Genomic DNA, 21668 nt, shown 5'->3' on the forward strand with positions numbered 1-21668 from the left:
TAGAAACCTATGTGCCTGAAAGTCCTTGTCCTTGTAGAAGCAGCTTTGATTTTTTTCCCTCTTAAGTGAATTTACAAAATATTCTTGAAATACTTAAGCAGTCTGCTAAAAGACTTTATGGTTTGAATTGCAATGTAAGGATCTATCTGAGCATTGGGAATCCAGTATCAGCTAATGACATTAATCATTACTGAACAAGTCAGCCTATACCACAGTGGTTGAAGTGTTCTCATTTGATACAGCACCCAGCTAATGTTATTTGCTGTTATTTGTCTGTGTGTCTCAGACAAGTCCTCAAACAATAAACTTAAACTTTGTCAGCATCACATTATTAATCACTTGGAGGATGAGGCACTTACTGCAATTCTCCTACAACCTTCATAAAGCTCTGACTAACATTCTGTCAACTATTACGCCATTTCTTAAAACAAAGTTCATTTACGCACATCCATGAAATGATGCTCTATTATTTGCTTTTTTAATCAAGGAGGGAAAAATCATATAATTCAGTTATTGTAATGGATTTTCAGCTTATTAGAGTGGATTAAGGTAGATTTTGAGTGCAATAATTATCCCATTAATATAGAGTGAACTTGCCTGCATTTCAAAATACTTTTAAAGATGAAACTTTTTCTTGAAGTGTCTATGCTTAAAATTCTGTCCTATAAAACATAAAACAAGCAACTGAGTAGCAGTGAATTATTTTATTTTTAGAAGTTGTTAAAATACACATTTGACATTATGTTTTTTCTTTTTTTAGCCTATATATCAACACTTAGAAATATAGCTGTCACAATTGGCAAACAATTTAAAAGTGATAAAACTTTGTAAAGTGCTTTTCTGATCCTCTCTACAGTCCAAAATATCAGTTGTAAATGCAGTTATTGTGGTACTTTGCTTAGCAGCATAAATGTCACAATTTGGTTTATCTTTCAAATAGGCAGAAGCATGTTCACATAAAACTGCATTCCTCCATCTCATTTCTAACCTTATTAAACACACCAGACTGCTTCAAGTCCACATTCTATCCATTAATCTTCTTCCTACTGAAGTGTGATGCTCACCTGACCCCTAAGAATTAAAAAAGAACCCCTGATTTGTTATTAGAAGAGACAGGGAGATCCAACACTTTAATCGTTTATAAGAAACAATAACTTAATAAATGCCTAGGGTGAGGAAAAGCAAGAATAAAGTTTAGAATACCCCACATTCAACATGGTCACTATATACTCTAATTAAAATTATATTTTTGATGTATTACAATTCCTGGCCCGTTTAGTTTAAGAAAAGTGGAAGCAGAATACTTGGGTCAAACAATAAAGGGATGAATATGCAACTTTTAAACATGAAACAGAATGTTTATTTCCCCTAACTTTCCAAACAACATAAAAGCAGGGAAGCAATATATCAAATTTCTGACACTATGAAGGCAGACATGGGGGGTGGAGATGGGCATGTTGTTTACAATTAGTGTTTGCCCAGGGATACTTTTCAGCAGCAACTTGAATAGGGTCCAATTGGATATACCCTACTACCTATACTGTAGTATTCTCTAATTACTCTTTGAGAAAATAATGAAATATTAGACCCAGGAGTGTAAGAGCAAGAGCCTACAGAGAGCTGTTTAAAATCTAAACTATCTTTTGAGCACCTAAAATGGTGGCTTTATATTAGATAATATATGGCGACACAAAGCCCAGTTGTATTTATATTACTGGGGGGGAAAGTAGCAGTGTATTAGTCCATATTTCTGAAATTAGGATTGTCTCTTACACCAGTTCCACTGAGACAGATGAAAAGCAACAAGCACAATTTTCAATACCAATAGTAGAGGAGGTACTCCTGGTGTGGTATTTCAGATGTAGATTATATGGGAGGCAGGCTAGCTGTATTATATTTCTCCCATACCGACTGTTGGACTTCAGGTGTGAAACCTCCTTGTTTACCACAGAAAAAATGCAACTTGTTAAGTTCCACTTACTCTTCTATCATTACCAAACATATGTTTCTCAGTTTCTATCCTAATGGCCAATAATGATGTTAAGTAATAACAAGCCTAACATCAATCCTTCTGTGGATGTCTTCCAAAGTGACAGATTGTTATTCATTATCTGTCAAAACATTCCAACTGTTATCGATTCAAAAAATATTGCTGTGCATTTCAGCTTCGTGGAGAGATTTCAGATGGTTGTACTAATTCAAAATGGAAAAGATTAACCTAATATGAAACTTATTAACAATCATACTGAAGACAAAAACTGATTATGTTGATTGTAACCTCTGTGTAAAAGGTCAGCAGATTTGAAGAAAAAATTCAGAAAGATGTTCAATAAAACGTCGTACATGCACTAGAAAACCATGATAGTGTTTTCAATTAACAGAACATGCACATGAAAGTAGTAGTTGGCATCAGATTGGTTCTCCGTAATCCCAGAGACCATTAAGCAAGCATTGGCATCACTACGATGTGTGAAATACCCTAGAAAGTCATACTATTTTAAGAAGCATTGGGCATGCAGAGCCTCAAACAGGTTCTTGGAAAGAAAACTGAGCAAGTCCCAACCATTTTTTTAAAAAGTAAACACATTTACATAAAGCTAAAGGCAGAATTAATGAAGCCTAGAATATTTTTAAACCAAACCAAACTTTCAGAAACTGTGACCACCCATGTAAATTCTCTTTTTGGCATAAAAACAAGGAGAACAAGCCTGTATAAACAGAAAAGGCAAGCTTTCATAACTCCATGTGCCATTACTGTTCATTGCTTAGAAGATGCTGTGCTACTCACAAGTATGACTTTTCTTTAACAAATAGAAGTATCTGATTTCAGGTCAAAAAGATAGCCACCAGTCCATGCATAATTTTATATGGCCTTACTTCAAATCAGAAATGGAGACTGCAGAGTAATTTTCCACATTGTGCTCTATAAAAAATGTCAATTCAGTCAGTATGAGAAGTGAAGCAAATGCATTCTGGCCCCATTCAAATGTCACAAACATACATTATTTATGATGGACATGAACCTGTTAAATTACTGGCTTCATGCACTCCTTCTTTCCTCTTAGAGCTAAACTACACGAGACGAATTACACAAGGATGCTCAAGTGAAGGGAGACATAATGTCAGCCGGGAAGCGTAGTCTGAATTTCACCTCTCTCTACAGAGCCAGAAAAGATTGTTCCTCAGAGGGTTTGTTAATTTCCTCTTTGCCTCCTTGAAGGCTCTGTCAATTATTAACAAACCCTCTGAGAAGCAATCTTTGCAGGCTCTGTAGAGGGGTGAAATTAACAAACCACAAAACAGAACATGCTTTACTAATTTTGTAGTATCTGACTAGCTGTACTCAATTATGAGACACTCCAGAAATGAAGTAGGAACAAACTAAGAGGATAAATCTCCAAGAAAAACTCTCAACCTGGCACTGTCACAGTGCTTTGCAGACAGAAGCCACTCCATTGAAGAAGAATTTCCTTGTCTGCTTTTGAGTACTGATCTTTGTGCCACTGTGCATGTGCAATAAAGACAAAAGATCAATGTTACATGATTTGGGCAGCAGATTAATCAGCTACAACTCCATTATTTTATGTGCTCTGTTAATGCTAAACGACCTTGCATGAGCCCATTGATTAGGAGGAGTTGACTGTTAATAGTTTAGCTCCTTAAACAGCCTCTAACAGGCTTACATCTTGCATTTATACAGTTACTTTAACATTTCAGAAAGTTAAATTAGCTCCAGTGACAGGATTAAAATGGGAATTTGTTTTGAATTATATAAAACAGATTTACTACAGGAGTGTGAAAAGATGGAAAATATGAAGGTGCATGTATAGGTCCCACAACTTAATATGATTATAAGCAGGTCACTTGAGAGCTTTCACCAAATGCTTTGGAATTCACATATAATTTTTCTTAACCATGGCAATGCTTCCACTTTGCAAACTGGTGCTTCTATATCTGATTACTGGAAAGAAGTTTCAATAACTGCAAGAAATGATTTTGAATTGTAGTCACAGCTGCTAAAATCTTTATTTGCACACTGGAAGAAAACAACCTTGCCACCTATAATAACAAGATGGGTAATTCAGGATCTGAAATCACTCCATTCTCCAAGTCCAGCATTCTCCAATAATCTGCAGAAATGCATCTACCAGCCTCTGTGCATGCAATTCCTTGTCACCTAAAACAGTAATGAAGTACTGGTCTAAACATCTGTCTAACAAATATCTAGCAAATGTAATTTATCTGCTAAGTCTCACTTTGTCTGGAATGCACCCCTAGCATTCAATATGCTACTTTAGCATTCTTTCTCTAAATCCTCTTCTTTTTCTACCTCAAGCCAATTATGAAGACGATAAACCTTATGCATAGCGGTTACCAAATAATCCCTTAAACTCTGCTTAATTAGGAGCTGACCATTTCAGATTAATGTTTTAGTGTCTCGTGCCAATTAGATGTCAAATATTGTTGAAACAATTCCTGCACAATGAATCATTATGGATGTAGTTACTATATTTTACAGCGGGTCCCCCAAATAATGTTCAACAGAACACAGAAAATGTGTTCACAATAATTTCTGAGGAGACATGTTAAATTTGTCTTGTGAATTGGGCAGTCCATATAATTAATTGCATAACTAGCTCATCCCACTTCTTGTAAGTGCCCCCTCCCCAAGATTTATTAATACTTATTCACTATCAAATACAGTTTATGGAGATTTATGTGCATTTACAAAGACCTGCCTTGTAGTAAGAGAAGACAAGAGACAAAAACAGGACGTAAGTGTAAGAGATGCAACTGGGAAAAATCAAGAAGCAACAAATGAAAAGGCCCGCAGACTTAATCTGTAATTTTAACTAAAGCTCAATTCAGACACTGGTTTGGAAATAGAAGATATCAAGGCCCAGGAGGGAAAAAACAGAAAAAATGGGGTGGTGGGGTGGGGGTGGTGGAATTCCCCTGAACTTTTTTCCAATTTTTTTCCTGCCTAAAGAGTGGCCTCAGCAACTATGAGATTCTTGTTCTTGAAAGGGGGTTTCACACATACTCTATGCAATTAAAAGTTTTTCAGGGAATCATGTTCCAATTTATGTATGGTTTACAGTTATCCCTCAGGCTCTGTCCTACCCCATGCTCTCTCACACACAAAAGCACACAGATTAACCTCATTAATCCTCCTAAATAATTACAGGTTGGGTGACAGCTGTTGAGGAGAAATTACAACAAATTACAAATTACAACTTTATAGAACTACCCTTCCAGTCCTATAGTATCTTGGGTTCTTGCAAGCTAAAGGATTTAAACAACGAATATGGGATATAGCCCTTCAAGTTGACAGAGCACAGACCCAATTTGCTCTGGTGGCTTGGATTTGTGGAAACAATTTTGCCCCAGCAGACTACATCTATACATTAGAATTCACTAAATACTTCAAAGCCTTTAACTTGGCCTGCCTCAGCATACTACCATCAGCCCTTCTTGAAGGGAGAGATTCTCGTATGTCTCATTTTGGATTGTTAAGGCCTATAATCATATACAATAAATTCTTCCGGGCAAGCTATAATTTGCGAACACATGAACGAGCCTAAAAAATTCTCAGTCTCATCCACTCCCTCTGCCTACTGCATGTGGTGATCAAATTACACATATCCATTTTTTACAGCAAAAATAGTTTACAGTTACATTTTGGGAAGCAAACTACAGTTTGTGTTTCCCTGCAAAACTTTACAACAACCCAGGGTTAAACAGAAGTTTAGAATCCTGGTCTGTAGGGATTCAACAGTTGCAAGGAACCTGGAAAATATTATCTTACTATGCATTAGGGAAAAGAGGAAGAAGAAGGGTGTCAGGCTCTGCTGCAGGGGTGCCGGAGCCTGGGGAGGGCTCACCCTCCAGGCTGATGTGCTTATCTGGGCTGGCTGCCAGGTGTGCCTGAGAAATGGGGAGGAGGTTTAAAGCACTTTCATGCCCTCTCTCCCCTTTGAGTAGCTTGTCACCCTTCTCTCTCGCCAGAAGACTACTCAGTCTTCCTCCATGGCCACTCTAGAAGGCCTGCCTTTAGAGGGCCATCCTGAGGGTATTCCCGCCCCTCCCCCAGGCTCCCTCCTCCCCTGGGCTGATTGAAGAGGCCGAAGGCCCATCCAGGGGTTTTCTCCACCCCTGTCTCCTCTTTGGCTCTTTAGAGCAATTCTGCTGGTAAAGCTGGCCCTCTCCAGCCAGCAAGGCAGCCAGGTTGCCACGCCTGTGCTCTTTCTGGTGGCCCTGCCCTAGCCTCCTGTGGTGGCACTGCTCCCAAGAGTGTTCTGCAAGCTGGGCCATATTCAGTGCTGGTGGGAAGGGCAGCTGCCTGACCCATTGGTGACAGGGAAGCCCCTTGGATGGCTGTGGAGTGGTCACAGTGTTTGGGGCCTTGCCCATCAGATGGCTCCTCTGTCACTGGCCCCAGTGGCAGCCCTGGCTTGACAGCGCTGTGGCTGCGGCCCTCAAAGCCCTCCCCACTGGCATCTGCTCCCAGCCTTGGTGTCCTGGCAGGTGAAGATAAATCCAGAAAGGGGGGGGGGGACAGGCTGCGAGCCCCAGACAGAAGATATCTGCAGTGATGTTATGCAAGTAATTTGTTAAAGTTCCTGGATGGCCCAATAAGTCAAATTTGGTTGCATCGTTCCTGCTCTGCTTCTCCTTCTTTTTTTCCTTTTGCAGACAAACAATTTCTTTCCTATTGCAGAAGCATGATTCCCTTTTTAAAATGTAAAAATCACCTTCTTCAACCTAGCGAATCCTACTTTAACCCTCCTTCCAATATAAGAGACAAGGGCTTGATCTTATACATACCACTAATATGGAAAGCATAGGATTATAATACTACTAGTACAACATTGAAGGTATAAGATCTCCTTGTGGGGAGAGGATAAGAGTATAGAAAACTCAGACTGCAACTAAAGCACACTGTACTTTTCCATTAGTCAATGAAATTTAATTACACTCATTAACTTTAATAAAATGTTGTGTACGCCAATGAAGCTAAACAAATAAAGCAAGCATTTGTATCATTGAAATCCTCAAAATTTCTCACCCAATGCTCGCTTCAGCTTTAAAACTTAAGAAAGCTCTTGCATCGGCACAACTAAATTGCTGCTTTACCTGCATGTTGTTCGTCAATCCAAGCTTGCAGGTACATGAAGAGGAGTAGACCTGCTACTCCAAACATCAGTACAGAAACATAGACTTGTTTCAGGTTCATGGCCCTACCAGAGGGCTACATTTCCATTTGTTTTATAGGGCTGCATGGTTTCTTTCTCAGAGGCTTTCAATTTAGTTTGTGTCTTTTCTTCTTATGGTTTTCTTGGAAAAGTCAATCTGGAAAGAAATTGAAATAAAAAAAAGTCATTTTTCTAGTGCGTTCTCATGGTAGACGTATCGTTATAGCTCATTTTTTTTCTTTCTGATTTTACTTCTACAATTGAGATGAGCTGAGTACAGATTCTGTTTTCACAAGCAAACATTCCCCCCCCCCCACACACACACACAATGTAGATCTTTCACAAAGATTAAAACATTTCCAGCCTGCTTTCCTCCTGAAGGACTCAGATAGGAAATTCTCAAAGCAAAAATATGATTTTTAAATTTGTGGTTTTGAAGAATATCAGTTTTAGCACACCTGTTCTAGACAGTGTAAGGTTTACAGGAAAAAGTAGCAAATGTCTCAGCAGCAAAGAAAAGCTTAAGATTATAGCATGTAAGAGCATGAGAAACTGGCTCCATCATCCTGAGGACACAACAGACCATTGTCTACAAGGGCATGAATCTTGTAGGACTGCAAGATTAATAATCAGGATCTCTCATTTATTAATATGCCTTTCAAAGCAGCCATGTGGGGCTATTAATTAGATCAGGGAAGTGGCACTACTGAAGAGGTTCATTCACCCTTTCCTCTTGTGTTGTTTATAATAATAATAATAATGCCTGAATGGTATCAGAGCATGGATATTATGTGCACCTTCCAACATGCCAATTAGCACTGGGGAGGAGGCGGGCTAATATTCAAGCCACTGTTCCCAGTTCTTTTATAGTAAGAATTTCTTATTTCTTATACAGAGAAATTAGGTAAAGTCATTCATGTGGCACACAGGATAGAGATACCTAATGTTAAATTCCTTACACTCTGCCTACTTACTTCTTGATGAACTTCTATGGCCCAGCAGTAGATACAATGTTTGCCAGCATGGTATAGTGATGGAAGTCTTCAAAGTGAGATCTCTACTTGACTGTGAAACTAAGGCCTTGATCAAGTCACTACCTCTCAGCCTACCCAACCTCAAAGGGCTGTTGCCAGGATAAACCAATTCATCCTCTTTATAGCAATATGGGAGCACACTGGCTTTCTTATACAAGTAACACCTTCAGCGTTATTCAAATGTGTTCCAAGTAAATTCATTGGCAACAAAATCCACCTCTGAAAGACAGGTGTACCTCAGCTTTTTTTTTAATTTAATAATAATAATAATAACATTCGATTTATACACCGCCCTTCAGGACAACTTAATGCCCACTCAGAGCGGTTTACAAAGTGTTATTATTACCCCACAACAACAAACACCCTGTGAGGTGGGTGGGGCTGAGAGAGCTCCAGAGAACTGTGACTCGCCCAAGGTCACCCAGCTGGCTTCAAGTGGAGGAGTGGGGAATCAAACCCGGCTCTCCAGGTTAGAGTCCCGTGCTCTTAACCACTACACCAAACTGGCTCTCAATTTGACCAGTCTGTAGTCATTGATTTAAACTACAGAAGAAACAAAGCAATTAACAGCCTGATTCTCACCAGTGGCTTCAAGTGTAGCAAGCTCAAGCCCAAAGTTTTCTGAAGAATAATCTTACTTGCAACACAGAGCCTTGGGAGCAGGAAATCATTAAACATCCTTCACCTGCTACTCAGAAGGACTACGATATAGATGTTGACAAAAATGCAATACAGAACCTTTTGCAGAATGCAAGGGAAATTAAAGCTACTTAAATTGCTTTTAGCACTTTGTAATTCAATTGAGTATAGTATAGAGGGAGTATTAAATTGGGGAAACCCTCCCCCCCAACATATCTTGAAACTCAGTGCAGTGATTCCATTGGAAAGAGTATTTAATAGGACAGATTTCAGTGAAATAAAGCAAAAAATAATAAGCATAAAATAAGACACTTGGGAACAAAAGAGAGTTATTTTAAAAGTATTAGTTTTTTTTGGTTGGCTCCCCAGTGGACTTAGATATATGTACTGACACAGACATTTAACGAGTTATATCAGATTACCTATTGCCTACCATATGGCTTGCAGAAAAACGCAATTTTACAAAACAAAAAAATTCATCATTTTCAAGTACAGTCTTTTGGCTTTTATTAAACAAACGCAATAAGTGCTCATGTAAACAACAGCTATAATAAGAAGCATTCGTTAAAAAACAAACTTCAAGACAGATATCCAACTGAAAGTACCTTTTGTAGAAATTATCATGTCCATTTTATTACAATATCTATAAAATACAGAAAGAATAACTCTGGTTATAAGCCTGTATCAGTACACTTTCCCCAACTTATTGTCCTATCTCTGGAAAAGCAATTAAGCCATTGTTTTGTAGGCAAGACACCGGTCTTGCTCCGGGGTACATTTTGGACTATAACTAGGCTGTCCAGCCATTGGCTCTATGTGTGTGTGCATGTGTGCATGTGAGCGTGTGTCTTGGTACCTGTCAACCTGCCATCAAGTTCGCTTGAACCTCCTTCTTGCCATGAAGCAGAGGTCACTTTGTTGCTCCTCCATGGATCCTTTCCTCCTTCTCCCCAAGAGTGCTAAATAACAAGCAATCCCAACGACTCCCTCCCATTTTCTTCCGTTTTCTTAGTTAGCTCTGTGTGCACGCTGTGTTTCCGTTGTGTTTGCCTTTTATTGCTCTGTTAATAAAGAAACCTTTCCTGTGTACACCCACCTGTTTACTCAAGAGTTCTCTAAGGGAACGATCCTGGTATATACTGGTGGAGATATCCTGGTTACCCCCCTCTTGTCTCATCTACTTGAATGCTAATTCCCTCAACTCACAAGGAGATCCCCCATTTAGGGTAACAGTTATGAAATTTAAAATGGAGTAGAGGAGAACAATGTTAGCCCCTCAGAGAAAAAAGGTGGGGCATAAATAAATAAAAACCATCCCCTCCACCATAAGAAGGAGGAATACAGCACAACCATCTGCAATATTTGCATAGTGGATGAAAGCTGAAAAGTGGAAGAAAATTGGCCACTGTAGCACTAGGGGTGGATGTTGATTGGCTAACAGACACCAGTTTTAAATTTAGCAACTGTTAGCATAATCAGACTACCTGATTAAAGAAGACACAGTTGGCTCCCTAGCAATGGCTGAGCAAGAAAAAGAAGAGTTAAGAATGCTGAATGTGAGATAGTGCCTGAGAGCCAAGCTACAAGTGACGCCTGACACAGGTTGGACACTTGTCAGCTTCCCTCAAGTTTTGATGGGAAATGTAGGCATCCTGGTCTTGCACCTGTAATGGAGAACCAAGCTGTAAAACCAGGACGCCTACATTTCCCATCAAAACTTGAGGGAAGCTGACAAGTGTCCAACCTGTGTAAGGCATCACTTGTAGCTTGGCTCTGAGTGAGAAAACATGAGTCCCCTCTGTCATAGGGGAAAGGAATCTGGCAGATGGGACTGTGAATCCCTGCCTGAGCAGCTAGAATTAGAGGCAGAGCCAGCAAAAGTAGCATCAGGAAATGAGGATTGCTCATTCTGGCAGGACACAAAAGAAATGGAACAGAGACCAGAACAGGAGTCACCACCAGCGTCCCCCGAACCAGCTCAGTGCAGGAGGCACAGGGAACATTTGACAGCTGAGAAAGATGAAGAAGTGCTCAGTTAAGTGCACAATGGCAGTCTGCACTAGCAGAGTTATTACAGGAGCAAGAATGACACAACAAACCAGTAAAAAGCAACAACTGTGCTTCAAGGATGAGTCAGCTAATTAGGCAGATAAAAGAAACACACTGAGCATGTTCACCACCCCCTTTGAGCTGATTCACTCAACAAACAGAGGATTATATTGTTTACTGCCTTGTATCTTTGTCTTGCTACCTGTGCTTGTTTTTCAGCTAGAATCTCAGTCCCTTTCTCCTGTCCTGGCTCCCTAACTTTGGACCCTGAATGCCAGACATTCCTACCCCTGCCCCCTGATTTTTAGACAGAATCTTTGACTTCTTGGCTCTGTACTGGTCTGTTGATTTTGTTCCTGTCTATTGCCATAATTGGTTGTGATTACATCTGTGCATCCCAGAATTTCTGGGCAGAGTAAAAGCTCCAGGCTCTACCCTGGGCACATTTGTTTTGATTACTTATCATTGTGTTGTACATTCCGGAGGCTTGTGTACAGTAAACACCAGACTCGCCCTTGAGCATAACACACACTTTTATTTGCCAGCACACCAGATTTCCATAGGTAGATGTTACTTTTTTTTTCAGTACTTGGGCCAAAAAGGGTATTTACTCCTACTTTACTCTCATATGAAACTACCTACATGATGTTAAGCCCTTGCTTAGAAGAAAGTCAACTCACTGTTTCTCTGTAGGGATGCCACAAGTGTTTTATTTATTTTATATATTTTATTTCACAAAATGTATATCTTGTCTTCCAACACTAGAGACACAAAGATGGCTACCAAAATAATACACATTAAATTACATTTTTAACCAACCCCAAATACTTAAAACTAGAGTTAATATACTTACAAATATATTAGAACAATTAAATAATGAGCAGGAATGAGAGATCACTGAGGGAATGGCAAACAAAACAAAAAAACCTTCACTCACTTGCATCTTAAACAGGGCATGCAAAGATGACTGCAGTGCTCAAGTAGGTTCATAAGGGAGCTGATGGTCCTTCAAGTATGTTGGTCCTAAACCACACAGAGCTTTAAAAGTAAGCACCGACACCTTGAATTGGCCTGGAAACAGATTAGGAGCCAATGTAGACCAACCAAGACTGGAGTGATATAGTCCCTTTGACTTACTCCAATCAACACACATTCTGCACCCATTTAAGTTCTTGAACCCTTCTCAAAGGCAGTCCCATATAAGTTACATTGCAGTAATCTATCCTAGATGTAACTGGGGCATGCACAATAGTAGCTAGATCATTTTTTTCATAGGAAAGGCTGTAGCTGGCTAACCAGTCAAAACTGATAAAAGATACACCTGGCGACAGCTGCCATCTGCTACTGCAGACCCAGGCCTGCAGTAGGCCTGGATCCAACAACACCCACAAGTTATGGACCTGTTCCTTCAAGAGAGTGCAATGCCATCCAGAACGGGTGACATTTTAAATATTGGGTCAGACTCTCCTCTCACCAGTAGCATTTTGGTCTCGCCCGGATAAAGCTTCAGTTTATTTGCCGAGATCCAGAGGAGTTAGCTGTGTTAGTCTGTAGTTGCAAAATAGTAGAGTCCAGTAGCACCTTTAAGACTAGCCAACTTCATTGTAGCATAAGCTTTTGAGAACCACAGCTTTCTTCATCAGATGCATGTTTATTTGCTGGCATCCACACCAAATCTGTCTCCAAGCACTGGTTCAGGGTTTCTACAGCCTCCTTGGGATCAGCTGGAAGCAAGCAATACAGTTAGGTATCACATGCATACTGATGACATCCAGCCCAAATCTCTGCTTAACTGTTTCATGTAGATGTTAATGAGCATAGGGGGGGAAATGAAACCATGCGGGACTGCACAGGCCGAAGGCCAAGACGCTTTGCAGGAGTTGCCCAGCACCACCTTTTGAAAACTACCCTCCAGGTAGACTAGAACCAATGCAAAAATCAGTGCCTCCCAATCTCAGTCTGGAAAGAAAGTGCAGGACACAATATTGATGGTATCAAAAGCAGCTGAGAGGTCCACGAGAATCAACAAAGTTGCACTCCCTCTAACCCTTTCTGGCGCAGGTCTTCTGCCAGTATGAGCAAGGCTGTTTCAGATCCATAATGAGGCCTAAAACTAGATTGGAAAAGATCTAAACGATTTGTCTTATCCAGGAAAGCTTGAAGTTGTCCAGTCACCACCCTTTCAATCACCTTGGTCAAGAATGGAACATCTGTGACTGCACCAAACCTACTCAGAGAACAAACGAAGGGTATGTCTGGCTTGTGTCAAATAACAGCCAAGCAAGGTTGCATCTGTCTTTTAGTCAAAAGTTGACTCACAGCTGACTAAGGGATCAGCTGGATGCTGGGTTCTCATTCCCAGCCCTTCCATGCATCTTAGCCTTAATCTGCTGGGACCAAAGAAAGCTCGTGTGTGTGAAGGATCAGAAGTTGATTCACTGCTGATTGAAGGGTCAGCTGAGAATGAGCTTCTGATCCAATGCTGCTGCCCCAAAACTGCTATACAGCAAAGTTCTGATATCCAACTTTACTGTTTCCCAACCAGGGACTTGGCAATTTTTCTTGGGGGGTGGAGTGAGCTTCTGATACATCCCTCCCTCAAAAAGCAATCACTATGTCTCTGCAAAGTTGGAGGTTGGATGATGAGAAGCGATCAGTTTCCTTTCTCCTTACTTTCAAAGGGGAGATGGCTATTTTTCTGATTTCTAAGGCTAGAAATCTTTTAATCTTTCTTTTGCTCCAAAATATAGATCATATGGAGACATTATCTCTTTTATTAGAAGATAATAGTATACTTAGCACTCTTTCCACTGCAAAATTTTATGTGCTTGTGATTGATTTTTGCAGCCAATTAAACTTAGTCTATTTTTTTACATTTTAGTAATCTGCTTAAAACTTGTATTTTAAGAAGCAGTATGAGGTAGAGAAAGAGAGAGGAGAGATAAAATATATTGGCTGCATTGTGAACTGAACCAGAAGAAGAGTGAGATGCAAGTATTCTAATGTACCCCCCCCCCCTGCCACATACACACTTTTCTTGACTGAAATAGGCATCACGCCCACCCGGAACACTACATAACCTATACTATGAATGTATTTTGAGCAAGTTGTAATGTAGAGCACACTTTATGCAAACATGATCCTGCCTTATATGGCCCACTAGGCCTATGGCTGATGCACTGAATGTGAATAAATTGTCAAAATATTTCACTTTAGGGGTTCCACTCACATTGACTTTATATGGATAAGTCCATTTTCAAGCCTATTAATGCAGTTATTTCTTCCACTGCTTTAGTAGGTGGATTCATATTATTTCCAGGGTCTTTTTTAAAATAAAAATTGGTGCTCTTTTAGCGACATTAGGTCACTTAGCCGATAGTGATTTCAAGGTTAAGCTACATGCTCCTATTGTGCAAGCCTTCAATTTTACATTTCAGTTCCTATAGAAACATTAGCTGCATATAATTTCATCCAATTTAGCAATTTTCTTTAGAATAAATTTGCGTAAGATTCTTTTGCCAACATCTCAGTTTTACTGCATCTTTAGTTACCACCTAAAATGGACATATGCTCAGACTCACAGATCTGACTCAATTCTGTTTACTAAAGGCCTATTCTTTGCTCCTAGCTCAAAAGACACAATGCTATCAGCTCCAGAGCGCAATAACTACAATGGAATAGCTAATAGACAATGACAAAACTTGGGTTGGGATACAAGTGCTTTACTTCACCAACTGAAAATGTCATATAAGAAATACAAAACAAATGGTTTAATTTGCTTCTCCTCCATTATGAATAGTCCAACACTCCATATTAACAGTTGAATTAATCTAAGGATTTGTGAAACCCACTGCAGGAATTGCACTGGAAATTGTTTTTCTGCCTGCCCAGCCAGCTATAGATTTTTACAAAGTCAGATGCCAGCTGCTTCCATCTTTATTGTTTATACCTGAAGTTTTGTTCATATACATTATGGCCCGAATCCAAAGAATGGCTGCCTAGTTTCATGTGCCAAGAAGATTTGTGCTTTAAGAAGTGGCTCACTGGAGAACCCTGACAAACTGCTTTTGAAATGGTGGAGACTTTCCAAAAGAGTTTTCGTTAAGACATGATGGCCAGAAGATCAAAAACAAAAGTCCCACTGGGCATGCCCAAGCCTTTAGGCATGATTAAAATAGTTATATGGATCCCAGCCAAAGCTGGCTTTGTAGTCTTACAGCTGTATCCAAGGGAATTGGGGAATAAAACATTCATAACTTCAAACTGGTCTTTGCCCAGAAACAGTAATTCCGGGACATTAAATAATATTACTGAAGGTGATCTGGCAGAAAAGGGAAAATATGAGAAGATAGTGCGTATACAGAATACTGGCTAGCAGGGCTGACAACAGTAAATCATTTTTTAGATCAACATGCAACAGTTCCCATTAAAGCTATGAAGATTTCATCAAGTATAACCGCCATTTCAAAACACTACTCTGCTTGGATGGAATTGTAAATTTATCAACAGATTCCATTTTTATATTATTTTTGGCAGCAAATCTAATTAAAACATGTGTTTTAATTTTATTGTGTTTAGGAATAGTTTTAATTAAGATTCACACATTTCAGGCTCAGACTATTTGCACACTAGATGTAGTTTCAGAACTATTATTCTAAGGTTTCAAAAAGTGCCAGACTGATTAATTAATGCAGTTAATGCAATGATTTGTGATCTACAGCCAGTGCACATAAACTTTCATTAAAACCACCACTATGACACCAAGATAGATCATTCCCATCTGTGTCAAACGCAGCAGGAGGTAACTTTTCCATTAGAATACTCTGCAAGAATTCTCTTAAGTTTATGCCATTAAGCAGTCTGGGAAGAAGCAGGCATCTTGGTTTCTCTTTTTCACATACAATCCCCATAGCCGTAGTCCTTGTCACCTGGGAATTCATCTCATGTGACAAACTGATACAAACCTGTGCAAACTCAAGGGTTCCAAGTACCTATGCTCTTATGAAGGAGGTATGGACAGAAATACCTTTTGTCAAAAGTTCTAACACCACAGAATGCTGATGAAAATTTTGGGTTCCTACTAAAAGCTCATTAAGATGCAGATGTTTACCATTCCTCCACTGGTGGTAAGGGATCTATCACTGCTAGTGGGCACTCCCCACCAATGCTCAGCTGGCTGGCAATGGGGGAAAGGGCAGGGATGGAAGGGATGTCAGCCGCATCCTGAAGCACTCGTGTCACTCCCCGTATACCTGGAACTGATGTCAATGTGTTGCCAGTGGAAGTCAGGAGTAGACATGGGCACGATCTGAATTACGATTTCAAAAAGTCCCTGATTTTGGCGTTTGCTCCATCGTGACTCAGCTAATCGGTTCTGTCCACGGCAACCGATCCAGCAGTTGGGAGTTTGCTTGTTCGGGACTTGATTGGATATATCGGTTTCTGTTCGGAATTGCAGACACTCTGGCACCAGTAATTAATTCCCGGGGCAACGGAGTCAGGGGGGGAATGAGCTGTCTTTGCCCTCCTTCTGTCACCCTTTAAACACGAATGGAAGCCCAGCTTTCCTTGATTAGCAGGCTTCCTTCCAACCACGGAGCAGCAACCCAGGGGAGGGAGGGGGAAAGGGGTGGGCACAAAGGAAAGGCAAAAGGCAGCGCGGGAGGCTGGGAGGCCGCCTGCGCCGTTCGCCTTTCCCCAGGACAAGGGGCGTGTGGGCAAGCCAGCCGCCCCTTGTCCGGGGGAAAGGCAAAAGACAGTGTGGGAGGCCACCTGTGCCATTCGTCTTTCCCCAGGACAAGGGGGGGATGTACTAAAACGAATGACAGGATTGCCCATTGAAAATAATGGGAGAGGCTTGAATGCCCGGTGGAAATAATGGGAACCTGGAATGCCTATTGACTTGCATGGTCTCCATTGAAACACATTAGAGCAAAAAAAAAAAGGTGCAAAGAAAACGTGGAATGGATTTTGAAGGAAACTCTCTGGGCCCAGGTAGACTATTCTGGGACTGGATTGACAGGCCCCTGAGTGCAATGACAGCCCCTGGGTGTGACAGAAGGGCTCTGGGACTGGAATGATGGTCCCTGGGTGACAGTCAGAGGCCTGTCATTCCAGTCCCAGAGCCCTTCTGGCAGACCCAGGGGCCGTCATTCCAGGTAGGGGCCTGTCATTCCAGTCCCAGACCCTTTCTGTCACATTTAGGGGTCGTCATTCCAGTCAGGGGCCTGTCATTCCAGTCCCAGAGCCCATCTGAGACACCCAAGGGCCCTCATTCCAGGTAGGGGCCTGTCATTCCAGTCCCAGAGCCCTTCTGTCACACCCAGGGGCCGTCATTGCACTCAGGGGCCTGTCAATCCAGTCCCAGAACAGTCTATCTGGGCCCAGAGAGTTTCCTTCAAAATCCATTCCACGTTTTCTTTGCACCTTTTTTTTTTTTTTTTGCTCTAATGTGTTTCAATGGAGCCCATGCAAGTCTATGGGCATTCCAGGTTCTCCTTATTTCCAATGGGCATTCAAGCCTCTCCCATTATTTTCAATGGGCAATTCTGTCATTCGTTTTAGTACATCCCACAAGGGGCGCATGGGCAAGCCAGCCGCCCCTTGTCCTGGGGAAAGGCAAAAGGCAGCATGGGAGGCTGAGAGGCCACCTGCGCCGTTCGCCTTTCCCCAGGACAAGGGGTGCGCGGGCAAGCCAGCCGCCCCTTGTCTTGCCGGGCAGGTGAACGGCGCGGGCAGCCTCCAAGCCAGTCGCGCTGCTGCCAGCTCCGCAGTGCACCAGGACAGCCGGCTTGCGGCGTGGGCGGGAGCAACTCAGGAGCGCGCGCGTGCAATAGCCTGACTATGGTTGCTCTGGGAGCTGGCCTCCCCGATTTCCGATTTCGGATCCGATTTTGGACTGAAAACGAGACTTGATCGGTTAGAATCGGGTACCTGCGTTCGGCGGTGGCGCGGAATCACGATCAGCTAAATCGGGATTATTTTTTGGATCGTGCCCATGTCTAGTCAGGAAAGCTCTGGTATCTGGGTTAAACCATAGTGACATCAGCACATTACTGGTAAAACAATGACATCACCATGAGCCTTCCACAACCCAGTAGGCCCCCCAGTTGCTGGGGGGGGCGGGAACCTGGCAACCTTAATGCAGGCACAAACTGGTTGAAATCAATCCATATGCCAACTCTGCAAATTGTTTTAGTAACCCAGTGGAGTGTGATATTATTTCCATTGTCCGGGGTCTGAGCCCCAGCCCCCAGACTTGACAAGAGGGAACAGCAGGGGACAAAAGGGTGGCAGCAACTCCACCCCCCAAGCCGGCAACCAGGGCCAGAACCTACCTACTCCAGGGGGAAGGGGCAAAAGGCCAGGACCTCAGAGGGGTGGAGGGGGCAAGGAGAGACCAGCCAGCCCCACCTTCCAGGGGGAAGAGAGGGGGCTAAGCAGGCTGGAGGGAAAGGGCCATAGCAGGGGGAAGGTGGGTCCAGCAGCAGCAGCAGCAGTCCAAGCAGAGCCCTTACCTGGCAGGGAGAGGACGCCGCCGCTGCAGCCCAGAGCCACACCATGGCTAGAAGACAGCAGCCTGGCTCAGGAGTTGCTAGAAGCCAAGCCTCTCCAGGGGGGGCTGCCACAGGCATTCTGGGGGAGGGGATGGGTAGCCCCGCCCAGCATTGCTGAGCAGGCAGCGCAGAAGCTGGCTAAGGCAGCTCCTCATGAGCAGGGCCAGGCAAGCTCAGTAGCTCAGAGGCTGGCTAAGGCAGCTCCTCGTGAGCAGGGCCAGGCGAGCTCAGTAGCTCAGAGGCTGGCTGGGGCAGCTCCTCGTGAGCAAGGCCAAGGAGCCCTCAGCTGGGGATGGCTCGCACTCAACCCCACCCTGCCATCAAGGCAAAAGAGCCCAGGAGGGATTAGTGGTTGGAGGAAAACACCTGGAGGAATGCACAGCTGGGCCCAGTCAGGAGAGGGAACAAGCCTGGAAGGAGGGTGGGGTGGAGAAAGGAAACCCTATAAAGGGTGGCTGGGAAGAGCTCTGGGGTGGTGGGTTTGAGTAGGAGCAATGGAGCAGAGTTGGAGTGGAGAGAAGCCAAGGAAAAGGCAAGAAGGAGAGTGGAGGCTTGAAGGAGAGTCTTGGGAGGAAGAGATGGTGGAAGATGCAGGGGGTAAGCAGGCCAGGTTGAGCAGGCCAGTGAGTGGATTGAGAGGGAGTCAGGGTGAGGTATACCGCCCCTCCTTCCACAGAGCAGGGTCCTGCAGAATCCCTGTCCCCCTGTGATGTCAGGGGCAGACTGCCCAGTGCCACGCCCAGCGGCAGCTGTGGCAAGCCCTGACATCCATTACACATAAGGGAACCTCAGACTAAACTTTTAAGTAATTTATATACTGCCTTTCTGCTTCGTGACCAGTATTTGAGACAGATAAAAACCTTATGCAAAGGACTTCTGGGGGGAAAGCAAAACTTCTGCTGAAAGGCCTGTAAAGATGGCACAAATATGGAGGGTGGAATCCTTACATAAGTGACAGCAGCTGAAAAGATCCTCTTGGGTTCAGTCTCTGATAACAAGGTTTACCACAGCGAGATCTACTTGCTAACCTCAAAACTCCGGCAGATTATAGGTAAAGATGGAGACAAGAATCTTGCCAAAAGTCAGGAAAAGAACCCAACTGTAATTCTTATGCTGAAGTATATTCTGATACATTAACGAACTTGCTAAACTGCACAGGCATCTTCTTTTCTGCTAGTACTTAAGAGCTATAGAAGGCAATTAACAGAAATATGCTATTGTTGACCTGCTGAGCACAACTTTTTAAACCAAATATAAACAATAAAGGTGAGGTAATCAAAAGAGTCTAAGGACAAGCAAGGAATATGTTTGATTCAATTCAGGCACTTATTTTACCTTAATCAACATTTTTTTTTACTGCTCATTATTAAGCATATATATGCAGAAATACCAGAAAACTACACTTGAATTCAAAAAAGCTTGTAGTCAAGGGAGTGTGCGCAGGCCTGCAGCCCAAAGGTTCTTCTTTGTATGCAATGTACTAATCTTCATAACATCAGTGATCACTAACAGCATAGACCTACGCTAGCATTTATAACATGGTTTCTGGTAAGGAATGGAAATGAGGTCATTGAGTAACTGTTAAGATATGATATTTCCTTTTAATATCACTTGGCATTTCATCACTTGGCATTACTTGTTCATCTGTACTAGGGATTAAAATATCCCCACCACCATGTGAGTGGAGATGCAAAAATAAATGAATTAAGCTAAAATTCTTTGCATAGCCAACCATGTAAATATGTTGAAGTTTTATTCCTCCTACCCACTAGTTTACAGTGCAACAACAGATACATGTATTCTATTGCATATAAATACTAGGGATACTCACCTGAAAAAGATGTAAAACTTTGAAACTGCCTAATATTGTGTTACAATGGCCTATGTTCCTGTTTTGTTTAATTATTGTATATGTGGTATATGGGGGATGGACTAGATGACCCCAGAGATACCTTCCAACCTTATGATTCTATGTATATATGTGTATATTTTTAAATTTCGTTTTAATGTTTTTGATTGTTTACTGCTCTGGAGACCCAAGTTGGATGAAAAGGTGGCACAAAGTATTTTAATATAATTGTTACTGATTTTATAAAACAAAGAATCTTTGAAAATGGAGCTTTTTCTGTGGCAAAATTTTCTACCTCACATCTCTGTATTACAGACAATGAATAAGTCAGAAATGTTTATATTGTCGAAGGCTTTCACATCAGGAACTACAATGCCAAGACCACGGCAATACAGCCTGGAAAACCCACAACCACCATCAGAAATGTTTGCTAGAACAAGCAATTATACCATTACCAAGTGGGTAGAAACTCTGAGCTGGATTTCAAGTCATTTCATTTAACAGGGCTTAACAAATTTTCTTTGGCTCTAGAAGCCTGCCCAAAACTTTAGGCTCCAGACTCAAAACCAAGCTACAAGTGACGAATTATACTTGCATGGCAAGTGAACAGACTCACGTGTATTCCTCCCTGTTCACTTGCCATTCATGTTGAGTTTGTTCACTTGCCATGCAAGTGTAATTGGTCACTTGTAGCTTGGCCCACATTTTCCAATCTTCAGAGTTTTGTATATTAATTACCATAGTTTCTAATTTTACTGCCACAAAACCTAATCTTCACTTCATAACTATTTCTCATAATTTTACAAAAGTGTTGTATAGGACCTGGTTGTCATTGCTACAAAAAACTCTAGCCTAACTTCTCCCCTATTTCTGATAATTCCATAGTTGCTTTAAAAGGTCCATTTAATTAAATATTGGAGCCAGTATAGAAATCAACTGGTTAAGAAGTTAATTCACCCCCCACCTCTGAATGGTATAAAGTTAACAAATAAACAATGACATGAACTTCATGCACATATATTATTATGCCATAAAATAAAACATACTCTTAGGTGAAATGACAAATATGCTTTCTACTTATCACTGAGAGGCACAATAAATTCAATGCTAGAAAAAAAATACTAGGTGCCACAATGAAATTTCTAGTGTCGTGCTCAGAGGCTAAGTGCCAGCACCAGTCCGGGCTGGCGTGCCTGGCAGGCAAAACAGCTTATGAGTAGTCCAATAACAAGGCAAGCAGGTGCAAAGCCAGGAGACAAGCCAATGTCATAAGCCAAGAGTTCAGTCCAAGAAGGTACAGGGTGGGGTCAAGAGCTTCCAGGTTGCAGGGAGTGACGAGTTAGGT

The 21668-nt window shown here is 41.9% G+C and overlaps 1 protein-coding gene across 2 annotated transcripts in view; it reads right to left on the reverse strand.

The window, feature by feature from the left end:
* The window catches only part of CHST9 (carbohydrate sulfotransferase 9), a 98394-nt gene that overhangs the window by 62492 nt on the left and 14234 nt on the right, over positions 1-21668 (reverse strand). The window contains exons 1-2 of one of the 2 annotated variants that reach the window (XM_054986034.1): positions 12393-12476; positions 7138-7353 (exon numbers count right to left, since the gene is read on the reverse strand). In XM_054986034.1, coding sequence (XP_054842009.1) covers positions 7138-7237 — 100 coding nt within the window. In that variant the 5' untranslated portion in view covers positions 7238-7353; positions 12393-12476. Of the gene's footprint in view, positions 1-7137; positions 7354-12392; positions 12477-21668 lie in introns of those variants that run through there. The other variant, XM_054986033.1, reaches the window with a different exon arrangement.

This window comes from Eublepharis macularius, chromosome 7, assembly GCF_028583425.1.
Source record: "Eublepharis macularius isolate TG4126 chromosome 7, MPM_Emac_v1.0, whole genome shotgun sequence".
NCBI lineage: Eukaryota > Metazoa > Chordata > Lepidosauria > Squamata > Eublepharidae > Eublepharis > Eublepharis macularius.